Here is a 21910-nt window from a genome sequence, read left to right on the forward strand (position 1 = left end):
GGCATAAATTCAAATTGAGAAAGGATTGTTGCAGGATAGACGTGTGTTTGCATTCATCCAGCAGGTGGTTGACTATTGGAACAAACAACAAACTTCTATCTGTTGCTGTGGATGTGAATAGTGTGAATAAATTCAAGGAAGGAAGAGACAGGTAATGGGGATTTTTTTTTTTTTTTTTTTTTTGGCTGATGCTTTGTAAGCTTGCTTTCTTTCATCATTTGCCACTACTAATACTAAGATGGTCTTTGAGAAGCTCGTCATTTTGTCATGTTTATATATTCATCATATCAGAAATATCAAATACATTGCAATAGTTATAAAAATCCAGAAAGAAATAAAGCACATTATGAAATTGTACTACTAGGTGAGGTTCGGTTCCTGTTGTTTAAGTTATTATATCACACCATGAAATACATGTTGCATTTGTGATTACAAAGTATTACAGAACATTGGGTGTAAGATGTATGCAGTGCATTGAAAACAATTACTTTTATGTATTATTAGTTAATCAATTATTAATTAATTGATGACAAGATAATTAGTTATTTACTTTTTAATTCTATTAATAACAGTAAAAGAAATTTCAATTAATTTAAATCAAATGCACCTGAAAGTGCTATTTGCATCATCTAAATGTTGTTGAATTAACAAAGAATGCATTGCATTAACAAGATCTGATGCTAAATCCTCTAAAAGCTATGCATCTATTGGAAATGTTAAAAGCTATGCATTGATTGGAAATGTTATTTCCCATTTGATTAGGTAATTGTGGTCTTCAGTTGTCCTTGTGCCACAAGACCTTTAACAACAACTATCAGCATGGCTTGAGGAATTACCTCGTTGAAACAAACATACTTGGGTTACGAAGGAACTGCCATATCATGGAGTGTATGGAATTTTCCAAAATGTTAAGGGAGGTATCAATGTTCATAGTTCCTCTCACGTAACTGCCAAAAACTCTAAACCTGCCATGAGAAACAGCTGCATACCATAACCCCACTTCCTTCAAATTTCATTGATTGCACAGTGCACTCTATCAGTGGACATTCTCCATGCCCACGTCCACCCATCTGATTAGAATAGGATTTGGCGAGATATTTTACTCCATACAACTGACTTTTACTGCTGTATTGACCAATTACAATATTTGTTGCACCATGCAAGGCGAGATAGCTAATCGGGATTGGTGATCTTTAGCTTATGCTACCTCTTTCCCATGAAAACTGAGGCTGTGGAACTCTGTATGTGATATGTTAAGCTCCTCATTCCCTGTTGATGCCTTTAACTGCTAGTTGATGTTTTACGGGGATGATGTCTGACAAGATTGTCTAACTACTCTTCTGAGTACTGGGTCACTTGGAGTAATCTTCCATGACCATCCAGTGAGTTGCTGGATTGATGGTGGTATTATCACATTTCCATTTCACAATGAGATCACTGATGGTTAACTTTGGATGGTGTAGGTAGTTGCACAAATTGGCAAGCCAGCAATTTGACATCAGACAATAGTACATCTCTCAAAATCATTCAACTTAGCTCTGTGTCATGATGGGGACAAATAACTGGTGTAGTCAATATGCCTTCCTTATATACCATTCTGAATCATCCATTTTTCCAGGAAGGTCCAAAGAACTCTGCTAATTTTTTGATGGTTGTGTGTGTTTGTTTACACACATAAGCTACAAGCACTGCTGTTTTTTAGACTGTTTATTGAATGCCTCACATGAACTAATACAAACAAGTTAGGTAATGTATTCATTGCCTTACATTTCAGATCCATTTCATTATCAAATAATGTACCTCAGGTCCTAAAAACTATAGTACTCCACTCAAGAAGCAGTTACTAAAACTTCACCACATGATGTTCACGTATTGGGCAGCTTTGTGAACATAATGTGGTGAAGTTTTGCTTTTACTTCTTAAGATGTGTGCATGTATATATAAAATTATAGGGGTAGTTCTATGTACGAAAATTAATAAAAAAAGTTTTACCTAAATATGTGTCTGAAAATACATACGTTTCGAATTACAGCCCTTTTTATGCATTTCGAGAGTGACTGTAACTGCTCTCTTTAATGCAGGTTTCTATGTGCTCTTTTGCCATGTCGGTAATAGTATTGGCTAAATGAAGCAAGGAAGTCCTAGCCTTTTGTTGCACCAACCAAAAATAAATAAATAAAATAAACTACCTATATGACCCTATCCTGCCATAGGTACCTGTACAACTGACTTTTGAATTTCCCTAAGCTGTCAGCCTCAACAGCCCATGGTGGCAACTTATTCTGATAATTAAAAACTTTCTGGCCGAGAGAAAACTTCTTACAGTCCAGTCAAAACCTTTTTCCCTGTAATTTGAATGTATGTCCCCTAGTTCTGATATTATTTATAACCACAAAAATTTTGCCTTCAACTTTCACCTCTCAAAACCTTATAGGGTCTCGATCAAGTCCCCCCTCTAAAGTGCCTAGTAGTCCACATATTTAAGATTTTCCCTCATGTAGATGCCCTTTTGCCAATCTCACCAACAAGACTGCCCATGCTGTAAGCCCTAAATCTTCTTTCTTCTACTTTTTTAATTCAACACCACCAACTGTATAAGTTATTCTGGGATTGCTGTTACCTTCTTGCTTGGTATTAAATCAAATGCTTGTGTGTATGTTTAGCAGTCACAGAAGCTTCTCAAAGTGGAAGCTAACTTGACAACACAACCTGTATTCACACAACACTGACTTCCTCTTGTATTCAGAAACCTCAGGCATATTTTGAATTGAATTACAGGCATCCTAATTGTGGGGGAATGAGACCATCCTTGCATTCCACAGGGTTCTTGTACACCAAGATTTTTTGATGTCCCCATAATAATAAATCCAGTGGATTCAGGTCAGAGTACCATGGCAATGGACCACCATTCCCAATGCATTTCTCTTGGTATGTTGCAGTCATGTGGTTATGCACCACCTCACTGAAATGTGCAGAAGAACGATCATGGTTCAGCAGGTACTCAAAAGGAACATTTTCCAGTAAGATTTTTTTTAAAAGTATTTTCATCCATCACTTTTTAAACATGAAAAGGGCAATATTTTAGAAAGGTAGCATTTCCAAACATAAGAATTTTTTACTTTTTTTTGGTACATATACTACCCTATAATTTTGTCAGTGTAATTTAGTAAAACTTGCATGTGTGTGTGTACAGGGTGTTTCATTACATGGTGGGTCATACTTTCAGGACCTAAAAACAATGAAAATGCTCATATGTGCTTAAATCTGAACAGTTATGGAGTGCTATGACTGTTTGAATTAAAAAAAAAAAAAAAAAAAAATGGTTTGTTTTGTGGTGAAGAACTCGCATATCAGATGTGCTGAAATAAGAAAGCTTTGTTATTGTTAATTCTCTAAAATTTATTTCAAAATTAAATGAAGCTTTTAATGCAGAGGTGTCTTTTTATAAATTTTGAACATCAGTGTACATCATTACAATTATATATTTTATTTACTATTGCATATATGACTTGGTTGTGAAATTTTTTCATCAGAATTCCAAATTTTAGGAAATCATGATGGATCATGCATTAAGAACTATATCCTACATTGCTGACATTGGAGATTTAGTGGTCTTGATGGCTCGAAGGAGGGTACTAAATAGTCCAGATGACCCCACTGATTCCAAAATTAAGAGAACTCCTAAGATGATCTGTCATGTTTTTGAATCTGAGGAAGTAAGTAAAAGCTAATAATTCCAGTAAGCTTTCCATAACTATATTTAACAATAGTAATTAGTACTAAACATGCAATTTTTTGTATGTGAATATAATGTCATATTAACAAATATATCAAATATAACAAATAGTTGCGATTTAGGGTTAAATTTGAAAGTGTCTGAAATTTGAAGGCATCTGCAATTCTGCCCAAACACGATAGGAGAGAGTATATGATGAGAGCCTTGTCAGTCAGTTCAGCCCTGGAAAGATTGTGCAAGGCTCGTGGGGGAGAATTTTTCTCAGTGTGGTCTGTACTTCTTAACAGGAGAGACTTCTTCTATAGAAATAGGATACACTTAAATAGAAAGGGCGCAAGAATATTTGCTGATGCTATCAACACAGTGTTAGGTGGGTTGGAAAACTGCTAGCTTGGGGGGATAGTACACAGACTAATAGATTAACAATAGTCGCAGGCAGAGGTGAAAGTGGTTTTTTTCATTGCTTCTATTGGAATGACCAGCAGCCTCGAAAGAAAGGTGCTAGGGATTTGAAGAATCTGGGAGTCATCGTGAAACAAATGAATACATGGGCTGTGTTAGGGTAACTAAGAGTAAGAAGAGGTGCATGTTTACTTGCATATACACCAATGCTAGAAGTATAGTAAATAAATTTGATGAATTTGAAATGCAGGTGAAGACATCAAATGCAGACATCTATTCTGAAATATTAAGTACAACATACAAAGTATATGTCTGAAAAGTTTTAGGACTACATTCATAAAAAACCAAAATCTCAAGGAAAAAATTTATTACCATTTAATCTTCAAAGAACATCCCTCGTAACTCAGTACACTTCTTTGCACAGTCATACAGCTTCTGGATGGCTCTGTGTAACTGATCTTGTGCAACCCTGTTTAACTCCCTCATCATGCTGGTTTAGATTTCTGAAACACTATCAAAATGATGCTCCTTCAGGTGGAATTTCACTTTAGGGAATAGAAAATAATCAGCAGGTGCGAAACTGTGAATATTGGAGGATGGCGAAGCACTGTAATGCCCTTGAATGCAAGAAACTGCTTGATGATGTGTGAAGGTGCATTGTTCTGAAGCAAGAACCATTCGCCTGACTCAGCCGTGTCTGGGCTAACATGCCAAATTATTTTCAACAATCTGTCCATCACTCCTCTGTAAAATTCAGAGTTGACTGTCTGTCCTTCCAGTACAAATTCTTTGTGCACAACTGCTTGTCAATCAAAAAAAAATCAACAATATCATTTGTTTTGAGTCTTTTGGAACCGGAGTGTCTTCAGCCTTGCAAATTTTTTTCCGACCCATGCAGTTGATTGTCTTTTTTGTCTGGAACAGTGCCCACTATGACTCAACTAACCTCACTAAAGTATCTCAATACAAAGAGGAGCTAATCAAGGCCATCAACATATTGTTCTCTTATTGACCATCCCTGGTCGATAAGAAAACAATATGAAGTGACTATTCCCACCTTTTGTCTAAAAAATTGCCTCCTACTTCATCAGCACAATACTGACAGAGCTGTACAACAGAATCCTACAACAGGGAGTCATCCCAGTCGTTTGGCTGAATTACAGAGTCGTCCCAGTTCTAAAAGTGCAAAACCCCAACTCAACTACTGACTACAGGCCAATTTCTATTTCCTCAGCTCTTCTCAAATGCCTAGAGAAGTGCATTTCATTTTCAAAGTGGTCACTAATCAGATCCTCTCCCAGTGACCTCAACACACACACACACACACTATGCACTCTCACAAAGATTGCCAATAACATGTCTACAGGCTCTAAACTTGAAAACCCTTCAGGCCTGGGAACAAGGCTCTGTTCTTCATGCTGCCTTCCTGGATCTGAAAGCTGCCTTTGACTCAGTGCAGATTAGTCCTCATTGTGCCTTCTGTAACTACTATGGTTTTACAGGTAATGTTGCTAAGCTCCTGAGAAATCTCACTAAGGGATTTCTCACCTTTCAGCAAGGGAATTGCTGCATCACCAAGCAGGTGAAAGTCGGCATACCTCAAGGTGGATGTTTGCCGGCAGTGCTATTTTTGGCAATATTTCTACCACTAATGAATGAGATACATGCATTTATGGCCTATGCTGACGATATCAGATGCTATCTATCAATCCCTGTTAACACCTCACCAGACCCAGCAAAGAATCTATCAAAGTCTGTTACCCTCAACCTCCTCCTTCTGTAAATATGCCGCCTCTTTTGGGTTAAAACTAAACCTGGAAAAATCAAAGTATATCATCTTCCCACTAAGATCACAAGCAGACCGCAATCCAGCAGTCTCTCTGGAGCCCTCAATTGCGGGGCATCTTCTCGTTGCCACTCATTCAGTTAAATTCTTAGTGGTGATAATGAACAAAAATCTGATTTATAAGGATCATATCTGGCAGCTGTGCTCAAAAGTGCTATGTGCCTTCTGGGGCATGAAACTCTACCTCAGTACATCACATAATAAGGAAACAGGCAGGAAATTTCTCTACTACTACTTCAAACTAGCTCAATCATCGGTTACGGTATTGAAGTCAGGTCCGCCACTCCTTTGTCCAGCCTGAAGACACTGGGGGCCTAGAATTCTGGGTTCTCAGGTGGGTTAATTGGGCTCACCTTCCCTATTTGACATCAAGGTCAAGCTCTGTAAAAATCTAAGGTACACTCCAGCCCAGCACTTGGCATACACATGAAAGCTCACAGTGGCACTCAATCTGTGCTCTGCAGTTCATGATTTCAACATCTGGGAATTCATAGACTGAAAAATCCCAGGTGGAGCTCCCAGAAACCTTCCAGTGCTCTGCTCAAACCTGCAGAAGCTCTCAACCTTCAAGGGGCACTTTCCCAACAGTATCATTGGCACACTGAGCACCGCCGACATTGATTTTGACCTGTGGTCCTGTGTTTTGGCCTGCAGGGAAAAAAAGAAAAAATCCATATTCATGTGCCATCACCATTCCTGTAACTGCCATTAAAACTAAAACTGACTCCAAGTGAAAGATGTCCAGACTGGCTCAATCAGTCTATCAAGTTATACCCAGATCGTACTTTACGATACGGCCATGTATAATCAGTATCTCAGAAGATCCAGTTCAGGTGCAATTATCGATAACTCAAAGCTATTTAGGTTAATCTTATGCTGGAGAAAGCTATATATTCACTGAGATTTATGTATTCTATGGAAGTTATATGTATTATGTGGATTTTTTATGTATTATATACAGTTTTTTGATGTTTTAGCAGTTTGTATGCAAGTAAATATAATGTCTCCAATTAGAATGTTAGATTCCTTTGAATGCCTGTAACAGGAATCGTATCTTTGTAAAATTTTGTGAATAAAGAATTTTATTATTATTATTATTATATCTTATCAAGAGACTAACAAAGTTTCATTCCAAACAGACACTGGAAAGCCAGCATATGTACATAAACTAATCAGCCAAAACATTATGACCACCTACCTAATATGATGTTGGTCCTTCACGTGCAGCCAAAACAGCTCGTACCTGGTGAGGCATAGACACTACAAGATTTCTAAATGTGTCTTGTGGTATCTGGTACCAACACATAACCAGCAGATCCTTTAACTCCTGTAAGGTCCGTGGTTGAGATGTCGCAGATCGGAGTTGCTGTTCTAACAAAAACTACAGATGCTCGATGGAATTGATGTCTGGGGAATTTGGAGGCCAGGGCAATATCTGGAAGTCCTCGTGTTCTGCAAACCAATCTCGAACAATCCGGGCAGTGTGGCATGGCACATTATCCTGCTGAAAGACTGCACCGCCAGAGGGGAAGGCCATTGCCATGAAAGGGCGTAGCTGGTCAGCAGAGATGTTTAGGTAGGTGGTAGATTTCAGAGTGCCTGGCACATGGATGACTGGACCCAGTATATCCGAGCGGAACATCGTCCAAAGCATGACACCGCCGCCACCAGCTTGTTTTCGTCCCATGGTGCATCCAGGTTCAGTTTTGATGCTCGGGTGCCCATTGTGCGCACTGTTGCTAGTGAACCATGGTTAGCATGAGCACTTGGAGCGGCCCACAGCTACGCAGCCCCATTTTCAGCAGGGTTAAATGTACTGTGTGTTGTGACACATTACTCCCATCACCAGGATTCCAATTACCGGCCAGTTGTGCCACAGTCGCCCTTCTGTTGCCACGTACCATCTGGGAGAGCCTTCGCTCACCTCGAGCATCGATGAGCCGTGGTCATCCGACATCTCACCGGTGGTTTGTGGGTGTTCCCTCCTCAGACCACTTTCGGTAGGTACTAACCATGGCTGACCGTGAGCATCTCACCAGCCATTCCGTTTTGGATATACTCTGACCCAGTCGTCTGGCCATTACAATTTGGCCTTTGTGAAACTCGCTTATGTCCGCTGCCTTTGTCATCTGAAGAACAAGAGTAACACTAATTAATGGAGCTCAGTATCAGGTGTTTTTTACACTGTGTCCCAACCCACGCACACACCATAGTTAGCATTTAGCATTAGTTGAGGAATATGATGCAAGAAAGCAAGCTTATACAGCATCAGCCAAAAAAAAACCTTCCCATTTCACCTATCCGGTCACTTCAAATGTTTGTCTAGTTCAGCCTTAAATTTATTTAAGCTATCAACTTCCACAACAACAGATGGAAGTCTGTTCCAGCAATCAGCTACCCACTGGCTAAAGGCAAACTTCCACACATCTATTTTACAACTGTCTTTCCTCAATTTGAATCAATGCCCCCTCAGGTTCTTAATCTGAGCAAGTGGAAGTTTCCCGTCAGCATTCAGCCTGCTCAAACCATTCAAGGTCTTATACGCCTCGATCAGATCACATCGCAGGTGCCTAGTCTCCAGATGCTGCAACTTGCAGAACTTAAGCCTTTCTTTGTAAGTGCACCCCTTTGTTCCTCTCACCAATCTTGTTGCCCTTCTCTATACTCGTTCAACCAACTCTACATCCTTCCTAAAATGAGGCCTCCAGACCTGTACACAGTACTCAAGGTGTGGCCTGACTATTGCTTTATACAAAGGGATAATCACCTCCTTGTCTGTGCTAGCAAAATTCCTATATATCATTGACAAAACTCCATGACCTGCTCTGTCAGCCCGTCTGCACCACTCAGAGACTTCATATCCGATTTAACAATTACCTCCAGGTCTTTTTCATTCTCCACCTCCCTGAGTGTAGTACCACACAGTTGGTACATTTCTCTTGGATTACTGCTACCCATATGGAGTACTTTGCATTTGTCAATGTTAAACTTCAGTTGCCACCTCTCAGCCCATCTGCCTAACTTTTCTAGATCCTGTTGCAGTAGCCTTGCACCTGCAGTTGCTTTGATTTGTATAACAATTCGCTGGTCATAATGTTTTAGCTCATTAGTGTATAACTCTTAAATACAAATTCAGGGAACACTGACTTATTTAACTTTACCTCCCAATGAATCTTTCTGAATTGGTTAAAAGGCTTACTCGCCTTTTTCTCTTCACAGGAAATTATCCTCTTTAGTGTATGCACTGCAACTCTCCACTCACAATGAAGTTTGAATGAATGAATATTCTTGTTGAGTGTACCTTATACACTCGTGCCCGAAAAGTCTCATTCCGTTTTCTACTAAATCTTAAAGAACCTTTGACACTTTGCCATATCATAGGTAGCAATGCATATCTGCTGGAGTTTCTGTTTTCTAAAATGGATGTAATTATATGATTGTTTCTGACTGTTCTTGTAAGAGTTACCACACATAGCCCCATATCATTGATAGGTGCAATATGGCTTAAGTAAGCCTTGCACAAGAAACAGTCATATAATTGTATTTTCTATTCTATAGAAAAAGATAGAACCAAAACAGACAAACACAAAGGTTCAGTCCTTTGGAAGCAGTCTGAAGTTGTGCCAATAAATAATGGACACATTCATTCAATGGAGCTGTCATGGTTCCACGCCAACATAATGACTTACATAACCTCATAACATAATGTGTAATATGTGTCTGTCTGCAAGACAGAATCCAACATAGCACAACATGCAGAAGGGTGACCATCCTTACCAACCCTCATATTCCTAAAAAACAGTTACTGTTTAATATTTCTCCTGAAGCAATAGCCATCTGAGTTTCCACAGGTATATGCATAACTGTGGGTTCTCTTTACATACCACTATTTCATTTCAACATTCATTGTACTGTATGATATACAGTATAATGAATTTAACAATCTGACGTCACAATTACCCTCACCATTGGTGCCTCCGTAGCCAGGTGGGCAGGAGCAGCAGTGCGTAGCACATGTTTCTTGATTAGACCGGGGTTCGACCCCGTCACCACCAAATACGGAGGATGCGGAAAGGTCAAGGAATGACCACTGCATATCCCCTGAGCAATATGGCCTTAGTTGCTAATGCTCCTAAAAACCAAAATAACAATTACCCTCACCGTATTTGATCCTAAGATACTTTATCTATCATCACATGCTATGGGGTAATGACTTTATAGATAATAGGGGAAAACATAATGAACAACTTGTAGATAACAGTAATATTGTTATTCTTAATCATGGATTATGTACATACTTTCACCTCCCATCTGGCACAAATACTGCAAATGATCTATTCATCTATCCATATACCAAATCTCCTCCTTAGTCAAGTGGAACACATCTGTTGATTCCTTCCACAGCAAGCACTTTCCATTCATAATTAACCTACTAGACAAAACTCCTGATCTATCCCACTCGCAGAGAAATCAACAATACTTAGTGTAATAGCATACACTTAAGAGGATGTCCTCCATGTTTGCATATGTTTCTTTTTTGTGGACAGCATATGAAGTGATATTGAAGGCAACATATTTCCATTGTGTAATAACACAGCCTTAAGGCTAACTTGAAATTTCACCATTCTTCAGGAACGTGCCTATTGTTCATTGCTTTCATTAGACCAACAAAATCCTTACAAATAGTGAGTTCACCTTCTGTTTGATAGAATTTATTATAATCTTTATTTCGAGTATGAAATGTTGTCACTTTCACAGAATTATCTAGAAGATTCCACTGTTGTAGCCTCGAGGCCAAAAGCTCAGCCTTATTCTTTGGCAGTTCAAGATCCCTGATGAGGTAATTAAGTTCACTTTCTGTGATTTTATGTGGTTCAGAAGGAAAAGGTTTGGACAAAATGGTGGCTCCCTTGACGTAGACGGCTGCTGTAGTACTTCGTGTATATCAAGTTGATGTTCAGTTTCTTCATCTTCATTAGAGTGTACAGAAAAATGGTCAGGTGGTTCAGGAATATGTAGTACTTCACTGTGAGGCATGGTACGAATTTCAAATGGTATTTTTGTACGTCACTGTCCACTTTTTCTTCATTGTCATCCCTTTTCTAATAGGAGGCACCATACAGAAGTAACAGTCTATGACGTGATTTGTTGGCTCCCTCCATATCATCGGCACTGCGAAAGGCATAAAAATGTCCCTTTCGATTCACCCACACAGAGTTGAATTTTGATGAACAGATAGTGCAGCATGTGTGCGGAGCCCAGTTCTTGTCCTGGTTGCCTACTTTGCACCCAAAGTACAAGAATTAGGCCTTTTTTGTGGCTCGAATTAAGGGACACTTTCTTGAAGCTAGCACGACTTCTCCACATACATAACAGAAGTCGTCTCGACTATTCACACAATTATGAGGTATATTAATCTTACACAACACATACTGTGCACAAAGTAGAAATCTCACTGAGAACAACTCTTAACTGAGAACAAATCACCCAATACCTAGCCATATCAACTCTGTGGTACTACACTGACATTGGTAGAGAATGAAAGGGACTTGGGGGTGGTTGTGTAGGCAGATATGAAGTTCTCTGAGCAGTGCAGACGGGCTGCAAGAGTAGCTCATGGAGTATTGTCAATGATATACAGGAATTTTTCCAGCAGGGATAAGGAGGTGATTATTCCCTTGTATAAGGCAATGGTCAGGCCACACCTAGAGTACTGTATACAGGTCTGGAGGCCTCATTTCAAGAAGGAGTAGAGCTGCTGGAACGAGTACAGAGAAGGGCAACAAGATTAGTGAATGGAACAAAGGGGTGCTCTTACGAAGAAAGGCTTAAGTTTTGCAAATTACAGTGTCTGGAGACTAGGCACCAGCGAGGTGATCTGATAGAGGTGTATAAAGCCTTGAATGGTTTGAGCATGCTCAATGCTGATGGGATTCTTCCTCTAGCTCAGAATAATCACCTGAGAGGGCATAAATTCAAATTGAGGAAAGACAGATGTAGGATAGACGTGCGGAAATTTGCCTTTAGCCAGCGGGTGGTTGGTTGGTTGAACAGACTTCCATCCCTTGTAGTGGAGGTTGATAGCCTAAATAAGTTTAAGGCTCAGCTGGACAGGTATTTTGAACGAACAGAGGGGTGAAGTGGAAGTGGGTTTTTTTTTTTTTTTTTTTTGGCTGATGCTGCATAAGCTTGCTTTCTTGCATCAAATGCCTCTACTAATGCTAATGCTAATATTCAAGGATTACTGCAACAGAGTTGAAGACCCATCTGAGGCGACAATTGCCGATCATGTGATATGAGCGTGGTAATACTGAAACTGCAGTGTTGCAATGTGTTTTGCTGAGAGCCATAGTTGATAATGCAGAGCTTGCTAATATAACTGTAATTGCTCCAAGTGTAATTCAAAAACAAGAGCCAATTGATAAATTTTAATGTGATTTTCGTTTTCATAACATTTTACATATTGACCAGTGTTACAGAAAGCTCTAATCAGGTCCAAGCTTGACTATAGAGCACTAGTATACAACTCAGCAAGACTCAGTACTCTTTGTTGATCTGATATACCACAATGCTGTACACATTTCTTTGGAAGTGTTTAGTACTTCTCCAATTCATAGCCTATGTACTGAAGCACATGGACCTCCTTTCACTCAGAAGGCAACAACTAATGTTGCCATATGTGTTGAAAATATGATCTCTACCTGAACATCCCAACTGACTGATATTATTTGTATTGCATTTAAGGATATCCACATATTGTAATTTTCTTAAAGTAGACCTTTAAAAATACAGATCCAACAATTATTAAGTAAGCCTAAATTTGACACTTTGACAACATTGCGACCATACAAAAGCCTCTTTCTCCACCATGGAACTTGACTCCACTAGAATGCAATTGTAAACTACAAAATTGGACTGAAAAAAATCTTCTTCCCAAAAGAATATTGTATAGTTCATGCTACCATCAATGAGTAGTATTCAGACTTCATCCCACTATATACAGAGGAGTTGGAGTGAAATGTAGTGTATATATATTGCAGAATTAGCTGCAAGTCAAATAGCTGTAAATAGCATATAAAATTAACAAATATAGTGAAATGAATAATATACACCAATTCTCTAAGTTCATTGAATGTACTAAGGAACCCTTACCCTGTTGTCAAGCAAAATCTTAGAATCCATATCTCTCCTTACCAAACAGGGGTGAGGGGGAAGATTTTTCTGCTGGATACTGGGTCATATTGGGGTCTTTGGCAGTGAAATAGCTGATAATGCTTTCAAGTGATCTCCCACACTACGAAATCAAATAGAGAGAGAGAGCCCACATGAAGACTTATTTAAGTGGTATTCCAAAACAACTGAAAATGTCAGTGGCAATAATCTGGAAAGATTAAATTAATAACAGACTACATTATGTATAACCAAGTTATCCAACTGTGGCTCTCATGCTTTTGAGCCAACCAGCAAGAAGTCATGCTGGCTCAGCTATGAATAGGGAATATGTATGTCACTCATTCATATCTGCTCAGAGCCAAAGAACCTCCTCTGTGTCATGAATGTAACATAGTACTTACTTTCCATCACATTTTAGTGACTGTCCAGCCTATGAACATGCAGGCAAAGCAGAATTCTCCCAATCTATATCATAGGATTTTCCCATGATCTCATCACTTCTGGATAACCAAGCTGAAGCTGAAAAAGATTTCGCATGTCTGAAATGAATTGGAGTACCATACTACCATTTATTAATAGTATTTAGAATGCATCACACATTTTTACCACATTTCTAATAAGTGCTAACCTCACACCATGTATATGGCACACTATAGCCACAGATGTTGATGTACCAGTAAACCATTAAATAGCAAACAATCAATCAATCTAAACTTGTCTTTGAGCAGGCAAATTTAGGAAACTCGCTGCTCCAAATAGTTGAACTTTCTAGTCTCTAGCCAAAGCCTTGGTCACAACTTATGTCTATCCACACTTCCACCTCTATTACAACCAGAGTTTCCTCTAAGCTGTGCAGCTGCACAGTGGTTTTTGGAGTGCTGTGCACTAAATGTTTTGTGCACATACTAAATTCTTGAAGACTCCTCTTGAAAGTTGTGCGTTTCTATTACTGAAATATAAATTGTGCTTTGTATCTGTTAGGAACCATATGTTAATTGAATCAGTTTATTTCATCATTTTAATTAATCAGTTAATTATTTATATACTGTATATGCATTTAGGTAGCTTTTGCACTAGTAATGATAAAATGCAACTTCAAATATTCAGTGGTGTTAATGCTTTAGTTAATTCCTCTCTTAGGCTCAGTTCATAGCACAGTCCATTGGGCAAGCATTTCAAGTGGCTTATATGGAATTCCTGAAGGCTAATGGTATTGAAGACAGTAGTTTTGTAAAGGAAATGGATTATCAAGAGGTGTTAAATTCTCAAGAGATATTTGGAAATGAATTAGAAATGTTTGCCAAAAAAGAAAAACAAAAAGAGGTTAGTTTAAATATTTTTTCCTAAAAAAAAAAAAAAAAACTTTATTGTATTTCCATGTCAAAAGTGGTGAATTCTGGTTTTTGAGCATTTGTTGTGCCTCTTGAAGACATAAATTACATGTTTGAGACTTCATATATATTTCTCGATATGAATCATGTAAGAGTAGCATAAGCATTTCTGGGGACATCTTCAGCAGGTGCAAAGAATGTGTAAGAGTCAAGTCACCATCTCTAAAGTATGCACAATGCATTTTAAAAAGTATAACCAAGTGGTAAAATACCAAAGAAGCACTGCAGGTAAATTCTATTGCTAAATGAGAAACATTTTTATCCATTTGTTGTCTGCTATGCAGTGCATCGTTTCAAATTGGGAGTGGGGAAAGAGGTCAGTGACAAAAGGAACATTCTCTGCTTCAAGTACTTTTTCATTCACTCGCAGAGCATTTAGTTATTCAAATGAGATTACTGTTTGTATTTTGAAGTATAAATGGAATTTTAAAATATTTGTTATTAGATTTCTTATTTATAATGAAGGAATATTTATGGTTTATACACTTTCTCCATGATTTCATGCTTTCATTTGCAAACATTAAATTTTGTTTTGTCATGCACTGTTTTAAATATAATTTTAATTTAATATGTTTATAATTCATTCTTAGTTCTCAACTTGATATACTGTTTAAAATTTTTAAAAAATTTATCTTAGAGTAGCATAAAGAAAAATTCAGGTAAAATATGTTTATTAAAATCAGTAAATATATTTTACATATTTTAATATGCATCACAAATGACATGTTAGTATTAGAAAACAGACCTTGTGCATCAGGTTGCATTATATTATCAAAGTTTCTTGCGACGAACAGTTAGTCAGTCGTCTCAAGAAACTTTGATGACATGTTAGTAACATATAGAACACCAGTATTAAAAGGTAACCTCACCACACTGCTTACTATTACAAACAGTATGCTATAGAAAAAACACATTGATGGATGGTTCCAGCCTCGGTAGTTGTCTGCACTTCACACAAGCTAAAAATATGCACAAATTAGAAAAATCAATCTGAAATAAATACTCACACGAATCATAGAGATTCCATTTATTGTTGATATGCACAAATTAGAAAAATCAATCTGAAATAAATACTCACACGAATCATAGAGATTCCATTTATTGTTGATATGGCCCGAGGTCAGAAGAGGCTGTGTGTGAAACTTAAAAAGAACAAACAAAAATGGTGGATAAAACTTTTTTGTGTACTTTGGATGGCATATGACTGTTACATCAGTAATTGTCTATCACACTTTCAGTTTTCAAGTTTGTATGTGTATGTACATAGGTTCATTTATTTTAAGCCGGTTGATATGGGAACATTGCTAGGTGGTCAGAGAGAGATACCTTTGGAAGATGTACTACCCCTTTGTGTATGTAGTAGGTGAATTAAATCAACCCCTGGCTTGTAGCCGTGAAGGGCGTTGTATATCGTGTGAACCTTGTGTATTCAATAAAGAGATCTTCTTCTGAAATGGTTTCTCGCTGGATTCATCTCTTAAAGCTGTGGGGAGGAACAGGTATAAATGTCTTCATTATTATCATTATTGCTAATATATGCTGGTCAGAAGCTCCTGGCCAGCATATATAGCTTTATTGACATTAGCATCTATTGGATAATATTTGCTGCTTTCTCTAGTTTTTTTCCACTTTTATGCCATATTGACGATTATGTTGTCTACAGTATAGTATAATATGTTTGCTAGTAGAGACTAGCCAGCGAGAGCTACTGTGCATTGAAACAACTGTTCTGAGAATGTGTAGTGGATCCGATCCACCTTTTCAGGAAATGCTATATACTTTGTAAATTTTTGTTTAAAAAGAATTTGGCATAACCATGGATAATTGTGTTTGTTTCCAAATTAAACAAAAGCTCAAGCCATCAGGTTGAGTAATTGGCCTCAGTCTTCATGGGGAGCAGAAAAATCCCCATGTTAAAAATCAAATGCAGTATATCATATGAATTTTATTTGATTTCAGCTACTGCAGTGAAATATTCCCCTCTAGATTCCTATAGTTTTACCCTTATCCTGAAAAAAATTTACTTTCCCCTTCCTCATTCTGTGCATGTTGCTTAGATATCCTGTGTAATAGCTATACCACTGTTGACTACTAATATTTTCTGCACCTGGAAGCTGTTCCACGTAACTCTATTTTGAAGATGTCTATTCACTTCAGCTGTTGTTTGTCAACAAAAATCTTTTGTTGAACACCTCATGGAGCTGATGAAAAACAGCTTGAATTCATCCCATTTGAATTTGTGCTGCCCAAAAACCTAACACTATAATGCAGGCTCCAAAGAATCAACTCTCCATGGTCTGATGTCTGTTTGGTTCTTTGAGATCCATCTGACAAACTGTCAGTCTTTGATTATTTATCATTTTTTTTTTGATATTTAAGAAAGACTATACCAGCACCATTTATATTGCACAGAGAAAATAATGCTTCATATAGATATGGATGCATATATTGATCTGGCTGGCCTCCTTGATATGAAACTATTAAGAAGCCTTATGGAAGAGACATTTTAGGAGATAGTAGTTGTCTTGATAGAATGTTTCTAAATAAGTAAATAGTCATCATGTATTCAATGTAGTGACTGTTTGGTAGTTAACAATTTGGAACTTGCGAAGTCATATGTTGATACATTTAATGTGTATTTGTTGGATTAGCTAGCATGCACTCTCAGTCTGACTCATGTTGAGCATAGGTAAGTTGCTCTAAAAAGGCAGGGTATGGTTTCTAAGAGTCCCATAAGGCTGACAGCTGTACTCGTTCAATAGTTGTACTGCCATAAGGCTTGTTTGGATTTATTACTTGACAGTCTGTAGTGTTGGGGCAAGGTGTGTAGCTGTTACAAGTTACTTTACCATATTTGTATTAATGGTTTTTTAATTATGAAGTGATTATTAATATAATTAATTTATGAATTCTAAATTTTTTAATGTAATCCAAATCTAAGTTAATAACATTTAACAATCCTTTTACTTGTTAAGATAGAGACAGTTCTCTATATTAATGTATAACTGCCTTCCATAAAATGGCATGTGACATTTATTCTCAACAATTGAATACCCTCAATGTAGTCATAGTCATTCTTAAATTACACTAAAGTTAACTCTTTCTTGTCATGCTCTGTAGCATGCAAGTAATGAGTGTATTATATATTGCTTAATTATCTCATCCTTTGTAAGGTACAAAATTAATTTTGAGATAAAGATTTCAGTTATATCTTTATAACAGAATATTTGTCTTTAATATGACTATCATACAAAGGTACTTTTAAATTAAAACTAGAAGCTTTTCTTAAAACTTAATGTTTTTTAATATTTTAATTTCTGATCCTTTATGTAAAGGTTTACAGGAGAGAAAGGCAAGAATGCCTGTTTTTTTTTTGTTTTGTTTACACATAAATTACCCTATTTAATTTAAAATTAAATCATGTAATTTGTGTGCAAGAGTTGCTGGAAATACTTTAATTTTAATGTCACCTTCAGATGCATGTGAGGACTTCAAGCATGAATTTTAAATTGTGCTGTTAAATAGGCTAGTGACAACAGTATCAATATGTTATGACTGATTTTTATAAAACAGTGAAGAGTAATTAATACAATTGAATGAGAACTCATTTATTTTATTGTGCGTGTACTTGCTCATTTACAGTCTTGTATCATAAAAATAAAAAGGTTAAATTTTGTTTTTTAGTGTTATTGTGTACTGTTTCATATGCTGATGTGAGAAACAGACGAAAAAAAAAAAAAGTTTCCATCTGTAAGACTTGTAATGGATTTATATGAATATAAGTAAGATATATTTGAACGTTTATCATAAATATTTCTTCAGTGATAATTATTTCTGAGGATAATTTTAAAATGTGTATCTTATTTTATTAAAATAAATATTTGGATTGGTCTTACTTGTGATTTTTTTTTTTTTTTTTTTTTGTTTAAATCTTCTGTAATAGGTTGTTGTACCAAAACAAAAAGGTGAAATTCTTGGAATGGTGATTGTAGAATCTGGCTGGGGATCCATGCTACCAACTGTAGTTATTGCCAACATGGCACAAAATGGTCCTGCAGCAAGGTGTGGCCAGTTAAATATTGGCGATCAAATTATTGCAATTAATGGAATAAGCCTTGTTGGTTTGCCATTGTCCACTTGTCAGAATTATATCAAAGTGAGTACATATATCTCTCTCTCTCTGTGTGTGTGTGTGTGTGTGTGTGTGTGTGTGTGTGTGTGTGTGTGTGTGTGTGTGTGTGTGTGTGTGTGTGTGTGTGTGTGTGTGTGTGTGTGTGTGTGCGCATACCATGTAAAGCTGTTAAAATGGCATGCTTTATATTTTTTTAAAAAAGATTATTAAACTTATTAACTTCTAATATTTGTCAGTGTACATTCTCAAATATCTTTCAATAAAGCCAATTCAGAAACATTTTATTATCAAATTAAAGAATTGTTTGTTTTCTCTTATCGATTAACAATAAAAAAGAAAATAAACATCAGCAGTATATTTTTCTAGAATGCATTACTATATAAACCCTCTTGATAGAAAGTATTTTGGGTGTAGAATTGCCTTGATAGAAACCTGAGCCTTTACTATTTTAATGGTTAATTTGTGTGTGTGTGTGTAAATTAACCGTTCATATTAAACAGTAATGTTTACTTGATTGATCAAGTGAAAATTTAATTGATCAATAATTCGTTAATAAAGGCTTACCCCAGATTGTAGGGATTTTAGGCCTTGTAGTGAATGATGATTTAATTTGGTAATAAGTGTTTTTGAAGGGTAGATTCTGTTTAACAATATTAGAGACTGCATGTTATAAATGATAAGAGTTGGTACTATAATTACACATTTATTGTACTTCCACAACACATATGCACAGTGGTCATTTCATTTTACTCAGAGGTATACTGGATTCTGGTGATATGTTTTCTTTATTTATATCTGTCATTTACATATCTTCATTCAACTTACCTGTCAAAAGAATTAAGGATTAATTAAAGAATCAAGTAGTCCTTTGTCTGGACTTGATCACATGTAACAGAAGTAATAAAAAACACGCATAAATGAAAATCTTTTATCCATTACATTATTAGTTCATTTGTTGCCATTGTACTTATAATAGCTTATAATGGCCCAATTTTAAAATGTAAGTTTTTTTGTTTTGTTTTTTTCATTTGTTCAAATTCATGAATTATTATGGTACTCACCTTTTTTTATAATCTGCAATTGATGTTTGAATAGGGCGGATGATAATTTTAATTTAAATTAGAAGTAGGTAAGTTGGGGTTTAAAAACAGAGGGTAAAATATGCGCAAGGAAGTAGAAGTGCACGTCTTTGTTCTTGGTTGTCAATATTAAAGTTGAAAATGAATGGTTAATACTGGAGGCCAATAGCCATAACAAGTGGCTTTCGTTATCCATGTCTTCAGTTGGCAATGGGGGCCTCCGTAGCCAGGTGGGCAGGAGCAGCAGTGCATAGCATACGCTTCTTGATTAGACCGGGGTTCGAGCCCGTTACCACCAAATACGGAGGATGTGGAAAGGTCAGGGAATGACCACCGCATATTCTCGGAGCAATATGGCCTTAGTTGCTAATGCTCCTAAAAACAAAATAACAAACAAACAAACAGTTGGCAATGATGGGTTGAGAGTGAACGCGTGTATTTAAGAAAGATAAGTTCCCATAATGCTCCTGGTTACATGTGGAAATCTCAGGTGCATGAGATTCCAAGACGGTGCAATGTTGTAAGGTAGTTTGGTATTTAATACTTAGAGATTGGAATGGCGGTGGAACCATTCTATGACTAGGGCTTCATATTGGAAGATTTTAAAACTGGATTTTAATTTGATAATGGGAATGGCTGAGTCTACTAAGGGGGTGTGTTTGTGAGATTGAACATGTGATGCTAGTTCTGTGTTGGTTTGGCCTGTCTTAAAACTATTGTAGTGGTATTACGCACGCGTGTGTTTGATGTTTTAATAGAACCATATTTTGAAGTTGTGCTACCAATGTAACATGCATTGCAGCTACAACCATACCCCCCAGATATAAAATTATTTATAAGATATGCAGATGATATTCTTTTAATAGGACCAAAATCCACAATAGACGATCTTTTCATTAAATTTAATTCAGTACACAATAGATTAAAATAAACCCTAGAACTTGAAGAAAACGGACAAATTAATTTTCTGAACCTCACCATATATAGGAATGATACCAAACTAGGAACAAGAATTTTTAGAAAAAATACCTATACTGGCAAGTACCTACATTTTGATTCGCACCACCCCCTTAACATAAAAAAAAGCCATTCTTTATAATCAGATTTACAGTGCTATAAAATACAGTTCTACACAAAACAATCTCAATCATGAACTTCAATATCTTACAACAAAATTCATATCTAGAAGGTACCCTACTCAATTAATTCAACAAACCATTTTCATCGTCCAAAATAATATTAACAATCCACCCAAACACACCTCTAATAACAATCTACATATTATCCTACCTTACCATAGTAATTTTTACAATCAGTTCCGCCGCATATCCAAAGGTACCGACATCACCCTCACATTCTCAACTTATAATAAACTTGGCTCATTATTTAATTCATACAAAGACACACAAAAATATCATATCAGCGATATGAACAGTATTATTTACCTAATAAAATGTCAACCAAACTGCAATCAAGTTTGCTAGTCAACTAAAACACCTGGGTGTCATACTAGACAATAACTTATCTTTCCAGCCACATCTCAAATTCCTAAGACAAAAGATCAGAAACTACTCTGCCATGATAGCTAGGGTCACAAGGCGAGACTGGGGTCACAAAAAGTGTACCCTAGCCTTATACTACAAGACAACCTTCCTCCCAATAATTACATACCCTTCAGCAATCTGGTATGACAAAACGGCCTTGGTCGTAAATAAGAGAACCCTGGATGCAATTCAATGCATCATCCTCCTCACTACCACCCCGCACCTGCAGAACGTTGAGTAACCCAGCGCTTCAGGTGATAGCAGCAGTACTTCCACTTGATCTTGAAATTGCAAGAACAGGACTCCTCTACTACTTATCTAAGGGAATAACCACCAGTTTCTTGGAATTTACAATAGACCCAACAAACAACCATAAGGCAGAAAAGATCCGGCTTCAGTCTCACCTGCTGCAGGTGTGGCAGGACAGGTGGGCAGAAACAACCAAAGGAGCAATCACCCACAAGTTCTTACCGCAACTTGAAAAATCTATCCAAAATTGCCTACTTGGTTCTTTCCAGGGTTGCAGACAACATACTTGCTAACTGGACACGGCCCCTTTAACGGAAAGTTAATGGACTTCGCCCTTGTAGAGGACCCATGCTGTACA

At 37.0% G+C, this 21910-nt stretch overlaps 1 protein-coding gene across 5 annotated transcripts in view; it reads left to right on the forward strand.

The window, feature by feature from the left end:
• Positions 1 to 21910, forward strand: part of LOC150091569 (uncharacterized) — a 322811-nt gene that overhangs the window by 278438 nt on the left and 22463 nt on the right. For all 5 annotated transcript variants that reach the window (XM_090376203.1, XM_090376217.1, XM_090376221.1 and 2 more), the window contains 3 exons: positions 3549 to 3716; positions 14298 to 14480; positions 18492 to 18704. In XM_090376203.1, coding sequence (XP_090232329.1) covers positions 3549 to 3716; positions 14298 to 14480; positions 18492 to 18704 — 564 coding nt within the window. The remainder of the gene's footprint in view (positions 1 to 3548; positions 3717 to 14297; positions 14481 to 18491; positions 18705 to 21910) is intronic.

The sequence above is a fragment of the Mastigoproctus giganteus genome, chromosome 1, assembly GCF_048544385.1.
Source record: "Mastigoproctus giganteus isolate SK-2022 chromosome 1, ASM4854438v1, whole genome shotgun sequence".
Lineage (NCBI taxonomy): Eukaryota > Metazoa > Arthropoda > Arachnida > Uropygi > Thelyphonidae > Mastigoproctus > Mastigoproctus giganteus.